The following is a 17667-nucleotide window of genomic DNA, read 5'->3' as shown; positions in this document are numbered from 1 at the left end:
TAACTGCAAACATTGGAATAAGAAAATAAAAACACATTTCAAACTTTTAGGTATTTTGGATGTTTTAACATTTCATCACCAAATAGAAAAAATGTTAAGCCACTGAAGTGTTACTTTCCTAAATGATATTCTGGATTCCTTCTTTAACTGGATTATTAAGAGTTCCTTACTAGCAAACACCTGCAAGTCCATTTTTCAGTTTTCACTTCTGGTACCCTCTATGTGGTGATAGAGAATCCTCCTGCCAGTGCATGAGAGGCAGGTTCAATCCCTGGATCTAAAAGATCCCCTGGAGAAGGGAATGACAACCCACTCCATTGTTCTTGCCTGGGGAATGCCACGGACAGTGGAACCTGGCAGTCTACTGTCCATGGGGTCACAAAGAGTGGACATGACTTAGGACTAAACAACAACATCAACAATGTGATGTCTGTACCTGTTGGAGACTAGAGTGGCAAAATGAGGATTCTAGGACTGAACATAAAATGAAAGAAACAAATAAATTCACTGGTTCTATTAGATGGACAAAAATACTGTCTCATACAATATTGCCCCCTAAGTGTGGGAAAACGTCATTCTGTTTAATTCAGTTTTAATTACAATCCATTTTTTCATTTCCTGTTCTTCCAAATGAAATATGTAATGTAGAAATATAGCTCACAGTCAGTAATCCTTAGTGACAGTAAAGAGAGAGTAGAAATAGTGTCATAGTAGAGTGATACTTCAAGGAGAGGAGACTGCGCTTAATGTGTTAAGTTGGAGCCTCAAAGGAGCATACAAAAAGACTAGTTGTGCAAAAATATAAAATAATAATAATGGAAAAGCCTGTGAATGATAAGGCCCAGGCATGTTAGTCTTCAGTGAAAACCAAATACTTGTGAAAGGAAGAGGGAAAGAGACAGGTTTAGGCAGAAGAAAAACAGTCTAACACAAGTTTATCCCTTTCCCCATAGCAGATTAGAAGCAAGGCACAGAGCTGGTGAACAACTTCTACCGTCTCCTAAATATGGAGCCACCTCTTAATTCCAAAAGCTGTTTCCTGATATTATCACCTTCTAGCAGAAGGAACAGGAAATATTACCTTGTGACTCATAAACATTGATCTTTAGGAGTCTATCTAGAAAGTAATGGCACATATGTCCTTGTATCCTATTTGCCAGAACTAGGTCACAAGCCTAGCTAACTTGTAGGAACCTGGAAAAGGCCATTAGGTTGGTGTTCATGTGCTAACTTGTAGGAACCTGGAAAAGGCCATTAGGTTGGTGTTCGTGTGCTCATGCAGAATTTGGGATTTTTTAATTAAATAAGGTGAGAATACTCCTTGGTGGACATGTATAAGTCACTATTGAGAGTCTAGCATGCAATATGATTATCCACTTATAATGTCTTTACAATAATATTATATATGAAATGAATAGAGCTGTTAAATACATTGAAATTGAAAGGTTGATGCCCCATAAATGAGAAATAAAACTGAATGGCATATAGATATGAGCCTGTGTATTTTATTTTCTCCACTGTATTTTTCTATTTGGATATCAATAGACTCTCATATTGTTTATATTTGCTAAGTTTCTAGACATATGGCATACCTAGTGTACAGTTTTTGAATATTACCTTTAAGAGGGTAACCAAGTGGAGCTGTTTTGAATAAGGACCATCTGAATTGAAGCTATATTCTGTGACAATTTACATGTTCCCAGAGTTCACACAGCACCCACGTACATGTAAAAGAGGTGGCCCTAGGAGAAGGGGTGTGTGGTGTTTAGAAACAAACAGAAGAATGAAAACCAACAATGACGACCTGGGTCTACCTATAGTTTTTAGCCCCTTAGTTCAAGAAAGACTCACATATTGTCTTCATCTTAGCTTCTTAGAGGACGTATTATTTCTGTATTCTTATTTATGAATTCCTAGAGGTTTCATTTTCTTAATTCAGCAGATCAATTCAGTTGGCTCCTGAAAGGAATGTCTGTGAAAAATTGTTTCTAATATTTGAACCTTTCAAGGGTGTGCCATTTACAACATTTTCAAGATTCTACTCTAATGATGCTCCCCCATTAAATGATGAGTTAGTAATTATAACACCATCATAACACAGTCCCCCATTTTGCCAGCTAAAATACTTTGCATGGTTGGAAACACTCTGAATATAAAAGTAAACTGAATAACAGTTGCAGTTTGATAACTGAGAGACTCATAAGCATTCAGCGAATGCTTAGAAAAGCACAATATTTCAAAAATATAAGTGGGATTTACTTATTAAAGATGATTTTCATATCAGCACTGTTTACTAGGATATAGTAATTCCATGAGGATCATGTAATTTATTGGGCACTATGACCAGCTACTTTTATTTTTTGTTTTTTAAATAGGCTTTATTTTTTAGAGACATTTTAGGTTCATAGCATAATTGAGCAGAAAGTTCAGAGTTCCCATATACTCCTGCCCCCACACATAACCTCCACCATTATCAACATCCTCCACCAGAATGGTAAATCTTTTATAATCAATGAAACTACACTGATGCGTGATTATCATCCAGAGTCCCTAGTTTAGTTTAGGGTTCATTCTTGGTGGTGTACATTCTATAGATTTTGACAAATATATGACATATATCCACCCTTACAGTATCATATAGAAAAGTTTCACTGACTTCATCTGTGGTTTAAGAAGCCCTTCCGGTAATTCTTATGTACATTAAAATTTAACAACCATTTCATTACTAAATTTTAAACCTAAGTTGAAAAACATAGTCAAGAAATGAAGACTGTATTAAATCCTGCATCTAAACTGAAAGTGTACTGGATTTATCCTATTCTCTTATTTTATTGAAGTATAATTGATTTTTATTAGTTTCAGGTGTATAACAGGCATTCAGCATTTTATATTTTATTTAATAATGGCTATGTTTGCTTGTGCTATACAATATATCCTTGATACTTAATTTATTTTATACATGATAGCATGTATATCTTAATCCTATATACCTGCCTTGCCCCTCCGCATCACCCCTTCCCTGTTGGGAACCGCTGGTTTGTCCTCTATACCTGTGAGTCTGTTTGGTTTTTTTTTTAGATTTATTTTGTTTTATGTTTTTTTGGTTCCACATATAACAGGTAACATAGAGTATTTGTCTTTCTCTGTCTGACTTTCATTATATATATTTATACCAATATCCTTTTTATCCATTCATCTTTGATGGACACTTAGGTTGCTTCCATATCTTGGCTATTGAAGCAATGCTGCTATGAACATTTAGGAAGATGTATCTTTTTGAATTAGTGTTCTTACTCATTTGAGTAACTCCCATACTGTTTTCTGTAGTGAGGCAGTGGTAACCCACTCCAGTACTCTTGCCTGGATAATCCCATGGACGGAGGAGCCTGGTGGGCTACAGTCCATGGGGTTGCTAGGAGTCGGACACGACTGAGCGACTTCACTTTCACTTTTCATTTTCATGCATTGGAGAAGGAAATGGAAACCCACTCCAGTGTTCTTGCCTGGTGAATCCCAGGGACAGGGGAGCCTGGTGGGCTGCCGTCTATGGGGTCACACAGAGTCGGACACGACTGAAGCGACTTAGCAGTAGCAGCAGCAGCACCAACTTAAAGCACCAGCAACAGTATACTTGGGTACTTTTTTCTCCACATCCTTAACAACATTTGTTACTTGTAGACTTTTTGATGATAGCCATTCTGACAGATGTGAGGTGGTATCTGTTTATGGTTTTGATTTGCATGTTCTTGATAATTAGCAACGTTAAGCATCGTTTCACGTCTTATAGTTTCATGGATGGTTTCTTTTGCTGTGCAAAACTTCTTCAGTTTAATTAGGTCCCATTTGTTTATTTTTACTTTTGTTTCTTTTCTTTTGGAGACAGATCCAAAAAACATTGCAATGAATTATGTCCTGCATATTTTCCTCCAAAAGTTTTACAGTATTTGATCTTACATTTAGGTCTTTAATTCTTCTTGGTTTAGTTTTGTATATGGTGTTACAGAATGTTCAACTTAATATTTCACATGTAGCTGTTTTGGTGAGCTAAAACAAAAATTGAATTTTATTGAGGTATAGTTTTCATAGAATTAATCCCATTTATCTATATACTTTGAGGGTTTGACCAATATTCAAGTTAAGGGCTTCCTTCATAGCTCAGTGGTAGAGAACCTGCCTGCAATACAATGAGTTCAGTCCCTGAGTCGGGAAGATCCCCTGGAGAAGGAAATAGCAACCCACTCCAGTGCTCTTGCCTGGAGATCCCATGGACAGAGGAGTCTGGTGGACTGCCATCTGTGGGGTTGCACAGAGTCAGATATGACTGAAGTGACTTAGCAGCAGCAGCCAGTATTCTTGCCTGGGAAATCCCTTGGGCAGAGAAGCCTGGCGGGCTACAGTCCATGGGGTCATAAAAGAGTCAGACAAGACTTAGTGACTAAACAGCAAAAACAACTAAACCTCCCACTTGATATTTTATAATCTCTACCATCAACCCCCCCAGCCCATGTCAACTAGTAACCTGATTTACAACCTAGTCTTTTGTCTTTTCTAGGATATCATATATATGGTAATTTACAAAATAAAGCTTTTTTTGTGAATACATAGTATAAGACCTTAGAAATCCACCCATATTGTTACATATTTCAGATTTTATTTAAAACATCAGATCAGATCAGTCGCTCAGTCGTGTCCGACTCTTTGTGACCCCATGAATCACAGCACGCCAGGCCTCCCTGTCCATCACCAACTCCCGGAGTTCACTCAGACTCACGTCCATCGAGTCAGTGATGCCATCCAGCCATCTTATCCTCTGTTGTCCCCTTCTCCTCTTGCCCCCAATCCCTCCCAGCATCAGAGTCTTTTCCAATGAGTCAACTCTTCGCATGAGGTGGTCAAAGTACTGGAGTTTCAGCTTTATCATCATTTCTTCCAAAGAAATCCCAGGGCTGATCTCCTTCAGAATGGACTGGTTGGATCTCCTTGCAGTCCAAGGGACTCTCAAGAGTCTTCTCCAACACCACAGTTCAAAAGCATCAATTCTTTGGCGCTCAGCCTTCTTCACAGTCCAACTCTCACATCCATACATGACCACAGGAAAAACCATAGCCTTGACTAGATGAACCTTTGTTGGCAAAGTAATGTCTCTGCTTTTGAATATGCTATCTAGGTTGGTCATAACTTTCCTTCCAAGGAGTAAGCGTCTTTTAATTTCATGGCTGCAGTCACCATCTGCAGTGATTTTGGAGCCCCCCAAAATAAAGTCTGACACTGTTTCCACTGTTTCCCCATCTATTTGCCATGAAGTGATGGGACCGGATGCCATGATCTTTGTTTTCTGAATGTTGAGCTTTAAGCCAACTTTTTCACTCTCCTCTTTCACTTTCATTAAGAGGCTTTTTAGTTCCTCTTCACTTTCTGCCATAAGGGTGGTGTCATCTGCATATCTGAAGTTATTGATATTTCTCCCGGCAATCTTGATTCCACCTTGTGTTTCTTCCAGTCCAGCGTTTCTCATAATGTACTCTGCATATAAGTTAAATAAGCAGGGTGACAATATACAGCCTTGATATACTCCTTTTCCTACTTGGAACCAGTCTGTTGTTCCATGTCCAGTTCTAACTGTTGCTTCCTGAACCTGCATACAAATTTCTCAAGAGGCAGATCAGGTGGTCTGGTATTCCCATCTCTTTCAGAATTTTCCACAGTTTATTGTGATCCACACAGTCAAAGGCTTTGGCATAGTCAATAAAGCAGAAATAGATGTTTTTCTGGAACTCTCTTGCTTTTTCCATGATCCAGCGGATGTTGGCAATTTGATCTCTGGTTCCTCTGCCTTTTCTAAAACCAGCTTGAACATCAGGAAGTTCACGGTTCACATATTGCTGAAGCCTGGCTTGGAGAATTTTAAGCATTATTTTACTAGCGTGTGAGATGAGTACAATCGTGCAGTAGTTGGAGCATTTTTTGGCATTGCCCTTCTTTGGGATTGGAATGAAAACTGACCTTTTTTTAAAAATTTTATTTTATTTAACTTTACAATATTGTATTGGTTTTGCCATGTATCAAAGTGAATCTGCCACAGGTATACATGTGTTCCTTTTCCAGTCCTGTGGCCACTTCTGAGTTTTCCAAATTTGCTGGCATATTGAGTGCAGCACTTTCACAGCATCATCTTTCAGGATTTGGAATAGCTCAACTGGAATTCCATCACCTCCACTAGCTTTGTTCATAGTGATGCTTTCTAAGGCCCACTTGACTTCACATTCCATGATGTCTGGCTCTAGGTCAGTGATCACACCATCGTGATTATCTGGGTCGTGAAGATCTTTTTTGTACAGTTCTTCTGAGTATTCTTGCCATCTCTTCTTAATATCTTCTGCTTCTGTTAGGTCCATACCATTTCTGTCCTTTATCGAGCCCATCTTTGCATGAAATGTTCCTTTGGTATCTCTGATTTTCTCAAAGAGATCTCTAGTCTTTCCCATTCTGTTGTTTTCCTCTATTTCTTTGCATTGATCGCTGAAGAAGGCTTTCTTATCTCTTCTTGCTATTCTTTAAATATTTAAAATATTTAATTTTAAAACATGGCTCACTCTTTTTTAGCATTCCATTTCATGTACGTATGATAATTTGTTTACTATTCACCACTTAAGGGACATGTGGGTTATTTCCAGCTTTTGACTCTTATGGATAAAAGTACTAAGCATTTATGTATGTATTATCATTTCTCTTGCTTGAATACCTACAAAGAATTTCTGTCTAATTTATTTTATAAGAAACTATCAACCAGTTTCCCCAAATGACTATAGCATTTTGCATTCCCACTAACCTATTTTTCAAATATCATTTCATGTAACTGTGATAATCTATTTCCATGTATTCTTTTTAATCCTGCTGAAGAATCAGAACCTATAATCTTAGATGGATAAAGACAAATAATTGAGGTCCTAATGTTAGAATGTTTGAAATTGGGACGGCTCTGGAAAAATAGGAATGCTTAATCGGCCATCTGTGGCTCACCAGAATGTCTTCCAAACAGTAGACAAACATGTCTGCTGGGAGATATGTCTTTCTTACAAACACTTTTTTGTTTGTAATAGTCCTCATAAAAAGCATTATCCTAATAAACACTGTTTATTATCTTAACAAACACTGTTCACCTTAACTTCTTAGCATTCTAGCTACTTCCCTCACCTCTTGGAACACTTGCTTGCTACCTCCCCTTTATATTCAATATACAACCAAATATAAACTTGACTGTCAACTGAAACTCATGTTTATTTAATCTTTAACAATTTATAAAATTAAAAATAAGCAGTGAAACTGAGCAATACATATCTGCAGGTATATGTATAGATATACCTCATTTCAATTCAGTCGCTCAGTCATGTATGACTCTTTGTGACCCCATGGATTGCAGCATGCCAGGCTTCCCTGTCCATCACCAACTCCCAGAGCTTGCTTAAACTCATGTCCCTTGAGTCAGTGATAACATCCAACCATCTCATCCTCTGTCATCCCTTTTTCCTCCTACCTTAAATCTTTCCCAGCATCAGGGTCTTTTCCAGTGAGTCAGTGCTTCCCATCAGGTGGACAGAGTATTGGAGCTTCAGCTTCAGCATCAGTCCTTCCAATGAATATTCAAGACTGATTTCCTTTAGGACTGACTGGCTTGATCTCCTTGCAGTCCAGGGGAATCTCAAAAGTCTTCTCCAACACCACAGTTGAAAAGCATCAATTCTTCAGCGCTCAGCTTTCCTTATAGTCCAACTCTCACATCCATACATGACTACTGGAAAAACATTAGTTTTGACTAGAGGGACCTTTATTGGCAAAGTAATGTCTCTGCTTTTTAATATGCTGTCTAGTTTGGTTATAACTTTTCCTCCAAGGAGCAAGTGTCTTTTAACTTCATGGCTGCAATCATAATCTGCAGTGATTTTGGAGCCTCAAAAATAAAGTCAGCCACTGTTTCCCTATCTATTTGCCATGAAGTGATGGAGCCAGATGCCATGATCTTAGTTTTCTGAGTGTTGAGTTTTAAGCCAACTTTTTCACTCTCCTCTTTCACTTTCATCAAGAGTCTCTTTAGTTCCTCTTCGCTTTCTGCCATAAGGTTGGTGTCATCTGTGTATCTGAGGTTATTGATATTTCTCCATGCAATCTTGCTTCCAGCTTGTGCTTCATCCAGCCTGGCATTTTGCATGATGTACTCTGCATATAAGTTAAATAAGCAGAGTGACAATAGATAGCCTTGACGTACTCCTTCCCAATTTGGAATCAGTCCATTGTTTCATGTTCAGTTGTAACTGTTACTTCTTGACCTGCACACAGATTTCTCAGGGGACAGGTCAGGTGGTCTGGTATTCCCATCTCTTGAAGACTTTTCCAGTTTGTTGTGATCCACACAGTCAAAGGCTTTGGTGTAGTCAGTAGAGCAGAAGTAGATATTTTTCTGGAATTTTCTTGCTTTCTTGATGATCTAACGGATGTTGGCAATTTGAACTCTGATTCCTCTGCCTTTTCTAAATCCAGCTTAACCATCTGGAAATTTATGTATCATGTTATGTTGAAGCCTGGCTTGGAGAATTTTGAGCATTGCTTTGATACTGTGTGAGATGAGTGCAATTGTATGGTAGTTTGAACAATCTTTTGCATTGCCTTTCTTTGGGATTGGAATGAAAACTGATGTTTTCCAGTCCTGTGGCCACTGCTGAATTTTCCAAATTTGCAGGCATTACTGAGTGCAGCACTTTTACAGCATCATCTTTCAGGATTTGAAATAGCTCAACTGGAATTCCATCACCTTCACTAGCTTTTTTCATAGTGATGCTTCCCTAAGGCTCACTTGACTTCACATTCCAGGATGTCTGGCTCTATGTGGGTGATCACACCATCATAGTTACCTGGGTTATGAAGACCTTTTTTGTATAGTTCTTCTGTGTATTCTTTCCACCTCTTCTTAATATCTTCTACTTCTGTTAGGTCCATACCATTTCTGTCCCTTATTGTGCCCATCTTTGCATGAAGTGTTCCCTTGGTATCTCTAATTTTCCTGAAGAGATCGCTAGTTTTTCCCCTTCTATTATTTTCCTCTATTTCTTTGCATTGATCCCTGAGGAAGGCTTTCTTATCTGTCCTTGCTTTTCTTTGGAATTCTGCATTCAAATGAGTTTATCTTTCCTTTTCTCCTTTGCTTTTTGCTTCTCTCCTTTTCACAGCTATTGTAAGGCCTCCTCAGACAACCATTTTGCCTTTTGCATTTCTTTTTCTTGGGGATGGTCTTTATCTCTGCCTCCTGTACAATGTCACATACCTCCGTCCATAGTTCTTCAGGCACTCTGTCTATCAGATCTAAACCCTTGAATCTGTTTTCCCAGTTTTACTATATAATCATAAGGGGTTTGATTTAGACCATACCTGAATGGTCTAGTGGTTTTCCCTACTTTCTTCAATTTAAGTCTGAATTTGCCAATAAGGACTTTATGATCTGAGCCACAGTCAGCTCCTCGTCTTGTTTTTGCTGACTGTGTAGTGCTTCCATCTTTGACTGCAAAGAATATAATCAGTCTGATATCAGTATTGACCATCTGTGATGTCCATGTGTAGAGTCTTCTCTTGTGTTTTTGGAAGAGGATGTTTGTTATGACCAGTGTGTTTTCTTGGCAAAACTGTTTGCCTTTGCCCTGCTTCATTTTGTAATCCAAGGCCAAATTTGCCTGTTACTCCAGGTGTTTCTTGACTTCCAGTCCCCTATAATGAAAAGGATATCTTTTGCGTGTTAGTTCTAGAAGGTCTTGTAGGTCTTCATAGTACTGTTCAACTTCAGCTTCTTCAGCGTTACTGATTGGGGCATAGACTTGTATTACTGTATTATTGAATGGTTTGCCTTAGAAACCAACAGAGATTTCTGTCATTTTTGAGATTGCATCCAAGAACTGCATTTTGGACTCTCTTGTTGACTATGAAAGCTACTCCATTTCTTCTAAGGGATTCTTGCCCACAGTATTAGATATAATGGTCATCTGAGTTAAATTCACCTATTCCTATCCATTTTAGTTCACTGTTTCCGAAAACATTGATGTTCATTCTTGCCATCTCCTGTTTGACCACTTCCAATTTACCTTGATTCATGGACCTAACATTCCAGGTTTCTATGTATTATTGTTCTTAAAGCATCAGATTTTTTACTTCCACCACCAGTCACATCAACAACTAGGTGGTTGTTTTTGCTTTGGGTCTGTCTCTTCATTCTTTCTGGAGTTATTTCCCCACTGATCTCCAGTAGCATATTGGGAAAATACCAACCTGGGAGTTCATCTTTCAGTGGGTATGCCTAGATGACTCATTCTGTGTGTGTGTGAATTTTGCGGGGGAGGGTTGAGGAGAGGAACAATAAGCCACTTTCTTTAAATATTACCTTTTAAACAGTACACTTCTTTGAACAGGTTTCGGTTTTTTCTTCCTGCCTAGAATAGCTGGATGTCTGACTCCCAAAGCAGAGATTAAGCTTTTCTCTTTCACTTCTAGACTAGTTGAACTCTTTTTTTGTTTGGCTGCAAAGTTCATTCTTGCGCAGTTAAAGGAATTTTAATCTTGACATTTGAAAATGTAAATGAAATTAAGTCTCTAATTCATGTTTTTGTTCTTACAGTCAAAAAAAATTCAGTCCCAGCTGAAGGAGCTTCGTTATGGGAAGAAGGATTTATTATTTAAGGTAAGCATCTTTCTCCCTACTTCCTCCAGCTGGCTGGTTCAATACCTAAACTATAATACTATTTAGCTTAAATTTAATTTCCAGGTTTTCACAGGAATTAGAGTTATATTTGACTGAATTGAAGGTGCTTTCATTTTATTGCCTACTTAATTAATGGAGATAAATACAGATATGGTTTCCTGGGTACATTCTTAATCAAAGGCAGACTTCATTTCAAGGTGTTTAAAGCCTCTTTGTAAACTTCAATTACTGTAATTCAACATTGAGGAATACTGCCTTTCAGAATGCTTTTACATTACAGTGAGCATATATTGAACACTTTTCAAGAGATCAGGTTCACTGGCGACCTACATTCTTGACTTTCAGAGATCCCTGCATTAGTCTCTTTATTATAATCTTTATATTTAATCATGGTTGATTGATTTTCATTATTTATACTTTCCTTTACAAGACTGTAGGTAGACATCTATCACAAACTATGGTTATGGTTAACTGACTAATGGCCTCCAAAATATATCCATTGCTAATCCCTAGAACCTGTGAATGTGATATTTTATGGCAAAAGAGACTTTACAGATGTCATTAAGTTAAGGATCTTGAGGTGGGAAGATTATCCTAAGTTATCTAGGTGTATACTGAGTATATTGCACACGTTTTTAATAAGAGTAATACAGGATGGCTTAAGTAAAAAAAAAAAAAAAAAAACGGATTATGTAACCTTTGGAGAAGTTGGAGGAGGAAAGACAATGCAAAGGATTTTCCCACATAGCCTCTGGGATAAACAGCCCTTTCAACACTGATGTTGCTCGTAAAATTCATTTCAAACTTCTGACTTTCCAAACTCTTAAGAGAATAAGTTGTGTTGTTTAAGTCACTGAGATCAAAGTAGTTTGTTATAGCAGCAAAAAGAAACTAATACAGATACTTCCTTTTATCTCCCTTGAGCAGAGAAGCTGAGCCTTTACTTGTGCTTGTGGTACACCTGCATTCCCAAATGCAGTAGATAATAGAATATTAGGCTTTTCGTACTAGGAATAATACTTTGTTTAATAAGTAAATGTAAATTAATTTGTGTGTAATATCTGTTTTTCAAAAATGTTTCCACTACAGTGATCATTCCAATCTATCTTCAGGTTTAATTTGAGATAATTCTTCATGTTATTTAATGTTTGGAAAATTCTTTAGTTTTTCTGTTGAAAACAGTAAAAAATAACTTCTCACTTTTCTCTGACACATTTACTTTTGGATTAGAGTCATACAAAGGTGTTCCTATGATGAGAACCAATATTTATTAAATTCTTATTCCATGCAAGTCATGAATCTGGGAATATTTTACCATTCAGTCATTCATAAACATGCTTCCTGTCATTCCTTTAACCTCTTTTATAACAAAATGTTCTTTAGCACACCAAGGAAAATGTGAATTAATTCTCATTAATGCTCTCTGACTCTCAGCCCTCTGCTCATTGTATATGATAGATAAAAGAGGAAAATCCAAGGTATTAATGTTTTCCTGTGTACCATCAATCTTTCATACTGAGACTCGCGCTCAGGGTATCTTGACTGTTACATTCAGCTCAGCTTTAGCTTTGTGCAGTCATCAACAACAAATAATTGAAATTGGGGGAAAAAACACAACTGTGTGTGCATGTTTATATTTGCAAAGAAATGTCTAGTTGTTTGATTTGCTCAACACAATAAGATTAGGAATATAATAAAAAAAATTCCAAGCTCCCTAGAGCTGGTAAGTTTGCGGTATTAGGCTGGGAGATTTATGTAAAGATAGAAGATCATATGAGGCTTTTTAAATTTTTTGAATATCAATTCTCAAATTGAAGAGTTAGAAAAGTTTGGAGAAAAGAATAGGAAGATCCAATAATTTTCCATGATTTACTTCTTTGTTGTATGACAGCTCTTTGGGCTTCCCTGGTGACTCAGATGGTAAAGAATTGACTACAATGCAGGAGACCCAGGCTCAGTCCCTGGGTCAGAGAGACTCCCTGGAGAAGGGAATGGCTACCCACTCCAGTATTCTTGCCTGGAGAATGCCATGGACAGAGGAGCCTGGCAGGTTATAGTCCATAGGGTTGCAAAGAGTTAGGCATGACTGAGTGACTAACAAATTCACTTTTTTCAAATATAGATTAGTAATTTATCAACTTTCAGAAATTACCCAAATCAGGATTTGTTGAAAATGTGAGACATTATTTGTAAGCCGTGTTATTTTATGTCAGTTTGAGAAGAACACTTATACATGAAATCAGGTGGATTGCATATGAATAGACCATGAAGTTGCATAAATTAGAATGTCATCCCATATTCCCTTCCCAAACAATTTAATCTCTAGATTTTTATTACATCCAATAGCAGGAGGTCTAGAAGCATGGCAATTTTTTAGCTAAATTAGCTTATTTAGTAGCTAAACTATGTTAGCAAGGACCCGGAGTTGTTTGTCTATATTTCAGACTTTTTCATATCATGATAACTGACTTGTTCTAAACTTTAATTCCTCATTGTACAATGATAGTGTCTAAAGATCTATGTCACTGTGTACAGAGTCAAAGAAAAGGGTGTGGGGGAAACATTTGTTCTTAAGTGTCATAATTTTTATAAAGGAAGTACATTTTTAAGAAGTCTCCCCAAACTTGGGTGTGCATCTATGTATAAAAGTGAGACTTAAGTGTTTTCAACTTCTATTGTGAAAAACTGCTTTTTTTTAAGAAACCTAAATTGTTAATGGAGAACCACCCAGACAATTTCTGCTGTAAGGTACTCATTCACTCATCTTGGGACAGCTTACATTTATATCATCTCATTTGCTAACTTTTGTATTAACAGTGCACATTTTAGGTATTGTATAAACATGTTAATTGAATGAATGAAAACATACCTACATATGTACATGTACATGAATATGTAGGCCAGGGCAGTAGATAGTAGAAACATTATAATTTTGTGACCAGAATCTATCCATGCACTTATTCAAATGAGTCCACAAAATATTTTTGGTAATAACTTGCTGAATCTTGAGATAAGTAGTAGAATATTTTATTTCCCTGAAGTAGTTTCCTGAGCATCTATTCAATTTTGAATAGATTTGATGGTTTTTAGTGAAGATAATATGTGAAGGAGCAGTGCTTACCACTAAAGCACATGAATTTTATCTTAAAAATAATGGAATGTGCTGACAGTTGCAAGGCAGGTTGATAAATTCAGTGTCCTTATTAATGTTTGAGGGCTGACTTTTGACTGAGGAAGGCAGCCAGCAGCAGTAAACATTCTATATTAAGGAAAGAAGTGAGGATCTGCAGATTATTTGCCCAGGACTTGAGTACTTTTTATCCTCCTTAATTCAATTTGGAGTTGACATTCTCTGGAATACCTATGCTCCATTGTGCTATTCTGTTTTACTTTTACATATATCTATTTTTTTAATTTCTATAGCATTATTTTCTCATTATAGAAAAATGTCAAAACATGTCTAAATGTATAAGGCCAAACAAACAAATAAAAGCCCCAAACACTTAAAACCCATCACTTGGAACATACTCAATATTTTGAAATTTTTATTTAAATAAATAAATATTAAGAAAGAATTTTTTTTAAGTAGCCCAAACCAAAGGTGCTGTGTAATTTATATTCAATTTCTATATGTACTATAGGGTTTATAAAATATTTAACAATTATTTTATTTTTCACTTTTTCTAACTTAGTATTCATATTCTATATTATTTTTATATCACTATTTAGTTTCTTTTGTATTAGGCATATCTGCTTTGTGATTAATATATGTATCTGTTAATAATAATAATATGTACATTATATACATTCTGCTTTTTTACATAATTTATAAAAGTATCTTTTATTTACAAAACAGAAACACACTCACAGACTTACAGAACACACTTAAGGTTACAGGGTGGAAGAGGAGGGAGGGAAGAGATGGGGAGTTTGGAACTGACATGCACACGCTGCTATATTTCAAATGGATAACCAACAAGGACCTTCTGTTGGTTATAGCACAGGGAACTCTGTTCAATATTATTTAACAACCTAAATGGGAAAAGAATTTGAAAAACAATAGATACATGTATATATATATAACTGAATCACTTTGATGTATACCTGAAACTAACACAACATTGTTAATCGACTATACTCCAACACAAAATGAAAAGTTTTAAAACTGTGTATTATGACAAAAATTGTGTATTACAATTTTAATTCATGCTTTGATGAAAAATGTTTTCTTATTTTTAACTTGAGGTATAGTTTTTATTGAACATGTATCCAACTATAAAGTAATTCACTAAAGTTATTGAAAAATTGTAATGTTATTGATACCTGATATACATTATTTTTGGATTTGGATTTTTAACTTGAATGGAGGGTAGCTGACAAAAATAATCACATATATTTAAAGGATACAACATGATTTCATACACATATACAGTGCAGGATGATTATCAAGATTAAAATAACTAACAACCCTCACCTCACATAGTTAACTGTTTTTCTGTATGTATAAGAGAGTGATTTAGATCTACTCTCAGCAGTTCTGAATGATACAATACCCCATTGTTAACCATAGTTCCCTATCCCATCAGTGTATTAAGAAAAAAAAAATGTATTTAATTAAGGCTTTTTTGGACATATCCAGAGAACTGGGCATTCTCATTAAGGAAACAAGAATAAATGAAAGAGGCTTCTGGTGGCACAGACAGTAAAGAATCCACCTGCAATGCAAGAGACTCAGGTCGGATCCGTGGATCGGGAAGATCTCCTGGAGAAGGGAATAACTGCTCCCTCCAGTATTCTTGCCTGGAGAATCCCATGGACAGAGGAGCCTGGTGGGCTACAGTCCGTGGGTTCGCAAAGAGTTGCACACAACTGAATGACTTAACACTTAAGTAAATATATTGGTCTACTGAGGCTGACATAAATAGTAACTTGGACCCAGTGGCTTAAGAACAAAAATTTATTTTCTCACTTTCTAAAGGCTGGAAAGTCTGGGATAAGTCTGACAGGTTTCTGTTAGAAACCTGTGTCCTCACATGGAGGAGAGCTAACGAGCTCTCTGATGTCTCTCCTTACAAGGACACTAATTCTACAATATCAGGGTCCCACCCATATGACCTCATTTAACCTTAATGACCTCCTTATAGGTCCAGTCTTCAAGTACAGTCACATTGAGGGTTAGGCTGTCAACATGAGTTTAGGGGAGACAGTTCAGTTCATGGCAGTGATTAAGTAATACATAAAATAAAGCAGTAACAAACCTTGAGAAATTATAAAATGAAAATTACTGTTTTAATTTGCCATAAAAATGATTGCTGGGCAATTTAAACATTTACTTTGAAACGTAATCCATTTAATTTCATTTATCAATACTTACTTTTTGTTGTTGTTATTTGGGTCATTTCAAAACAATTTACATTAATGTTTCCTCAGTTCAGTCTCTCAGTCATGTCCAACTCTTTGTGACCCCATGAACTGCAGCACGCTAGGCCTCCCTGTCCATCACCAGCTCCTGGAGTCCACCCAAACCCATGTCCATTGAGTCGGTGATGCCATCCGTTCATGCCTCAAAATAAGTCTATGATCACTCAGGGTATGTGACACTGTCTGTCACCTTATCATGTATCAGAAAAACAAGACCAAGAGAAGGTAAAAGACTTGTCTGAAATAATAGAACTAGTAAGTGGCAGAGTGTTATTCTAATCTAAGTCCTGTGACTCCACTATGTCACATTTTTCACAGTTATATTTCTACTTTGATTCTTGGGGGGATTTATAGATTATACTTTTCAGAACTATTTTCTACTGTACTCAAAAATTAAAAGGGCACATAGAAAACAGACTTGTGGACACAGTGGGGGAAAGAGAGGATGGTACAAATTTAAGAAAGTAGCATTGACATATATAAACTAAATATATATATCAGATCAGATCAGATCAGTCGCTCAGTCGTGTCCGACTCTTTGTGACCCCATGAATCACAGCACGCCAGGCCTCCCTGTCCATCACCAACTCCCGGAGTTCACTCAGACTCACGTCCATCGAGTCAGTGATGCCATCCAGCCATCTCATCCTCTGTCGTCCCCTTCTCCTCCTGCCCCCAATCCCTCCCAGCATCAGAGCCTTTTCCAATGAGTCAACTCTTCGCATGAGGTGGCCAAAGTACTGGAGTTTCAGCTTTAGCATCATTCCTTCCAAAGAAATCCCAGGGCCGATCTCCTTCAGAATGGACTGGTTGGATCTCTTTGCAGTCCAAGGGACTCTCAAGAGTCTTCTCCAACACCACAGTTCAAAAGCATCAATTCTTTGGCGCTCAGCCTTCTTCACAGTCCAACTCTCACATCCATACATGACCACAGGAAAAACCATAGCCTTGACTAGATGAACCTTTGTTGGCAAAGTAATGTCTCTGCTTTTGAATATGCGATCTAGGTTGGTCATAACTTTCCTTCCAAAGAGTAAGCATCTTAAATATATATAGAGACATATATAAAATAAATAAATAGTGGGAAGTTGCTGTATAACGCAAGGAGCCTAGCCTGGCACTCTGTGAACTGGAGGGGTGGTATGTGGGGTAGAGAGGCTCAAAAGGACGGAGATACATATATATATATATATATATATATATATATAATTATGACCAGTTTGCTTTATTGCAAGACAGAAACCAACACAACATTGTAAAGCAATTACCCTCCAATTAAAAAATATTTTAAATTTAAAAAGTATTAAAAAGGCAAATATGCATAGATGGAAATATAACTTGTCCACATAAAAATAATCTGTCAGAAACTAATATTCAATGCATTTGCTTGAAAATATAATGATTTTTATTACAAAAATAAGATGTTTTCAGTTTAGAATTGGTAGTTGCTTAAAACAGCAGATTCTTTTCTAACTCCCTATATTCGTATTATCTACTCTACTAGTTTT

The 17667-nt window shown here is 36.8% G+C and overlaps 1 protein-coding gene across 3 annotated transcripts in view; it reads left to right on the top strand.

Annotated features, from left to right (window-relative positions):
- Nucleotides 1–17667, top strand: part of LUZP2 (leucine zipper protein 2) — a 516697-nt gene that overhangs the window by 395202 nt on the left and 103828 nt on the right. For all 3 annotated transcript variants that reach the window (XM_005226734.4, XM_005226735.5, NM_001102336.1), the window contains 1 exon segment: nucleotides 10655–10717. In XM_005226734.4, the coding sequence (XP_005226791.1) occupies nucleotides 10655–10717 (63 nt within the window).

The sequence above is a fragment of the Bos taurus genome, chromosome 29 (assembly GCF_002263795.3).
Source record: "Bos taurus isolate L1 Dominette 01449 registration number 42190680 breed Hereford chromosome 29, ARS-UCD2.0, whole genome shotgun sequence".
NCBI classification, from domain to species: Eukaryota; Metazoa; Chordata; class Mammalia; order Artiodactyla; family Bovidae; genus Bos; species Bos taurus.
Note: the sequence above shows the minus strand (reverse complement) of the source record. Positions and strands in the feature narration are given on the sequence as shown.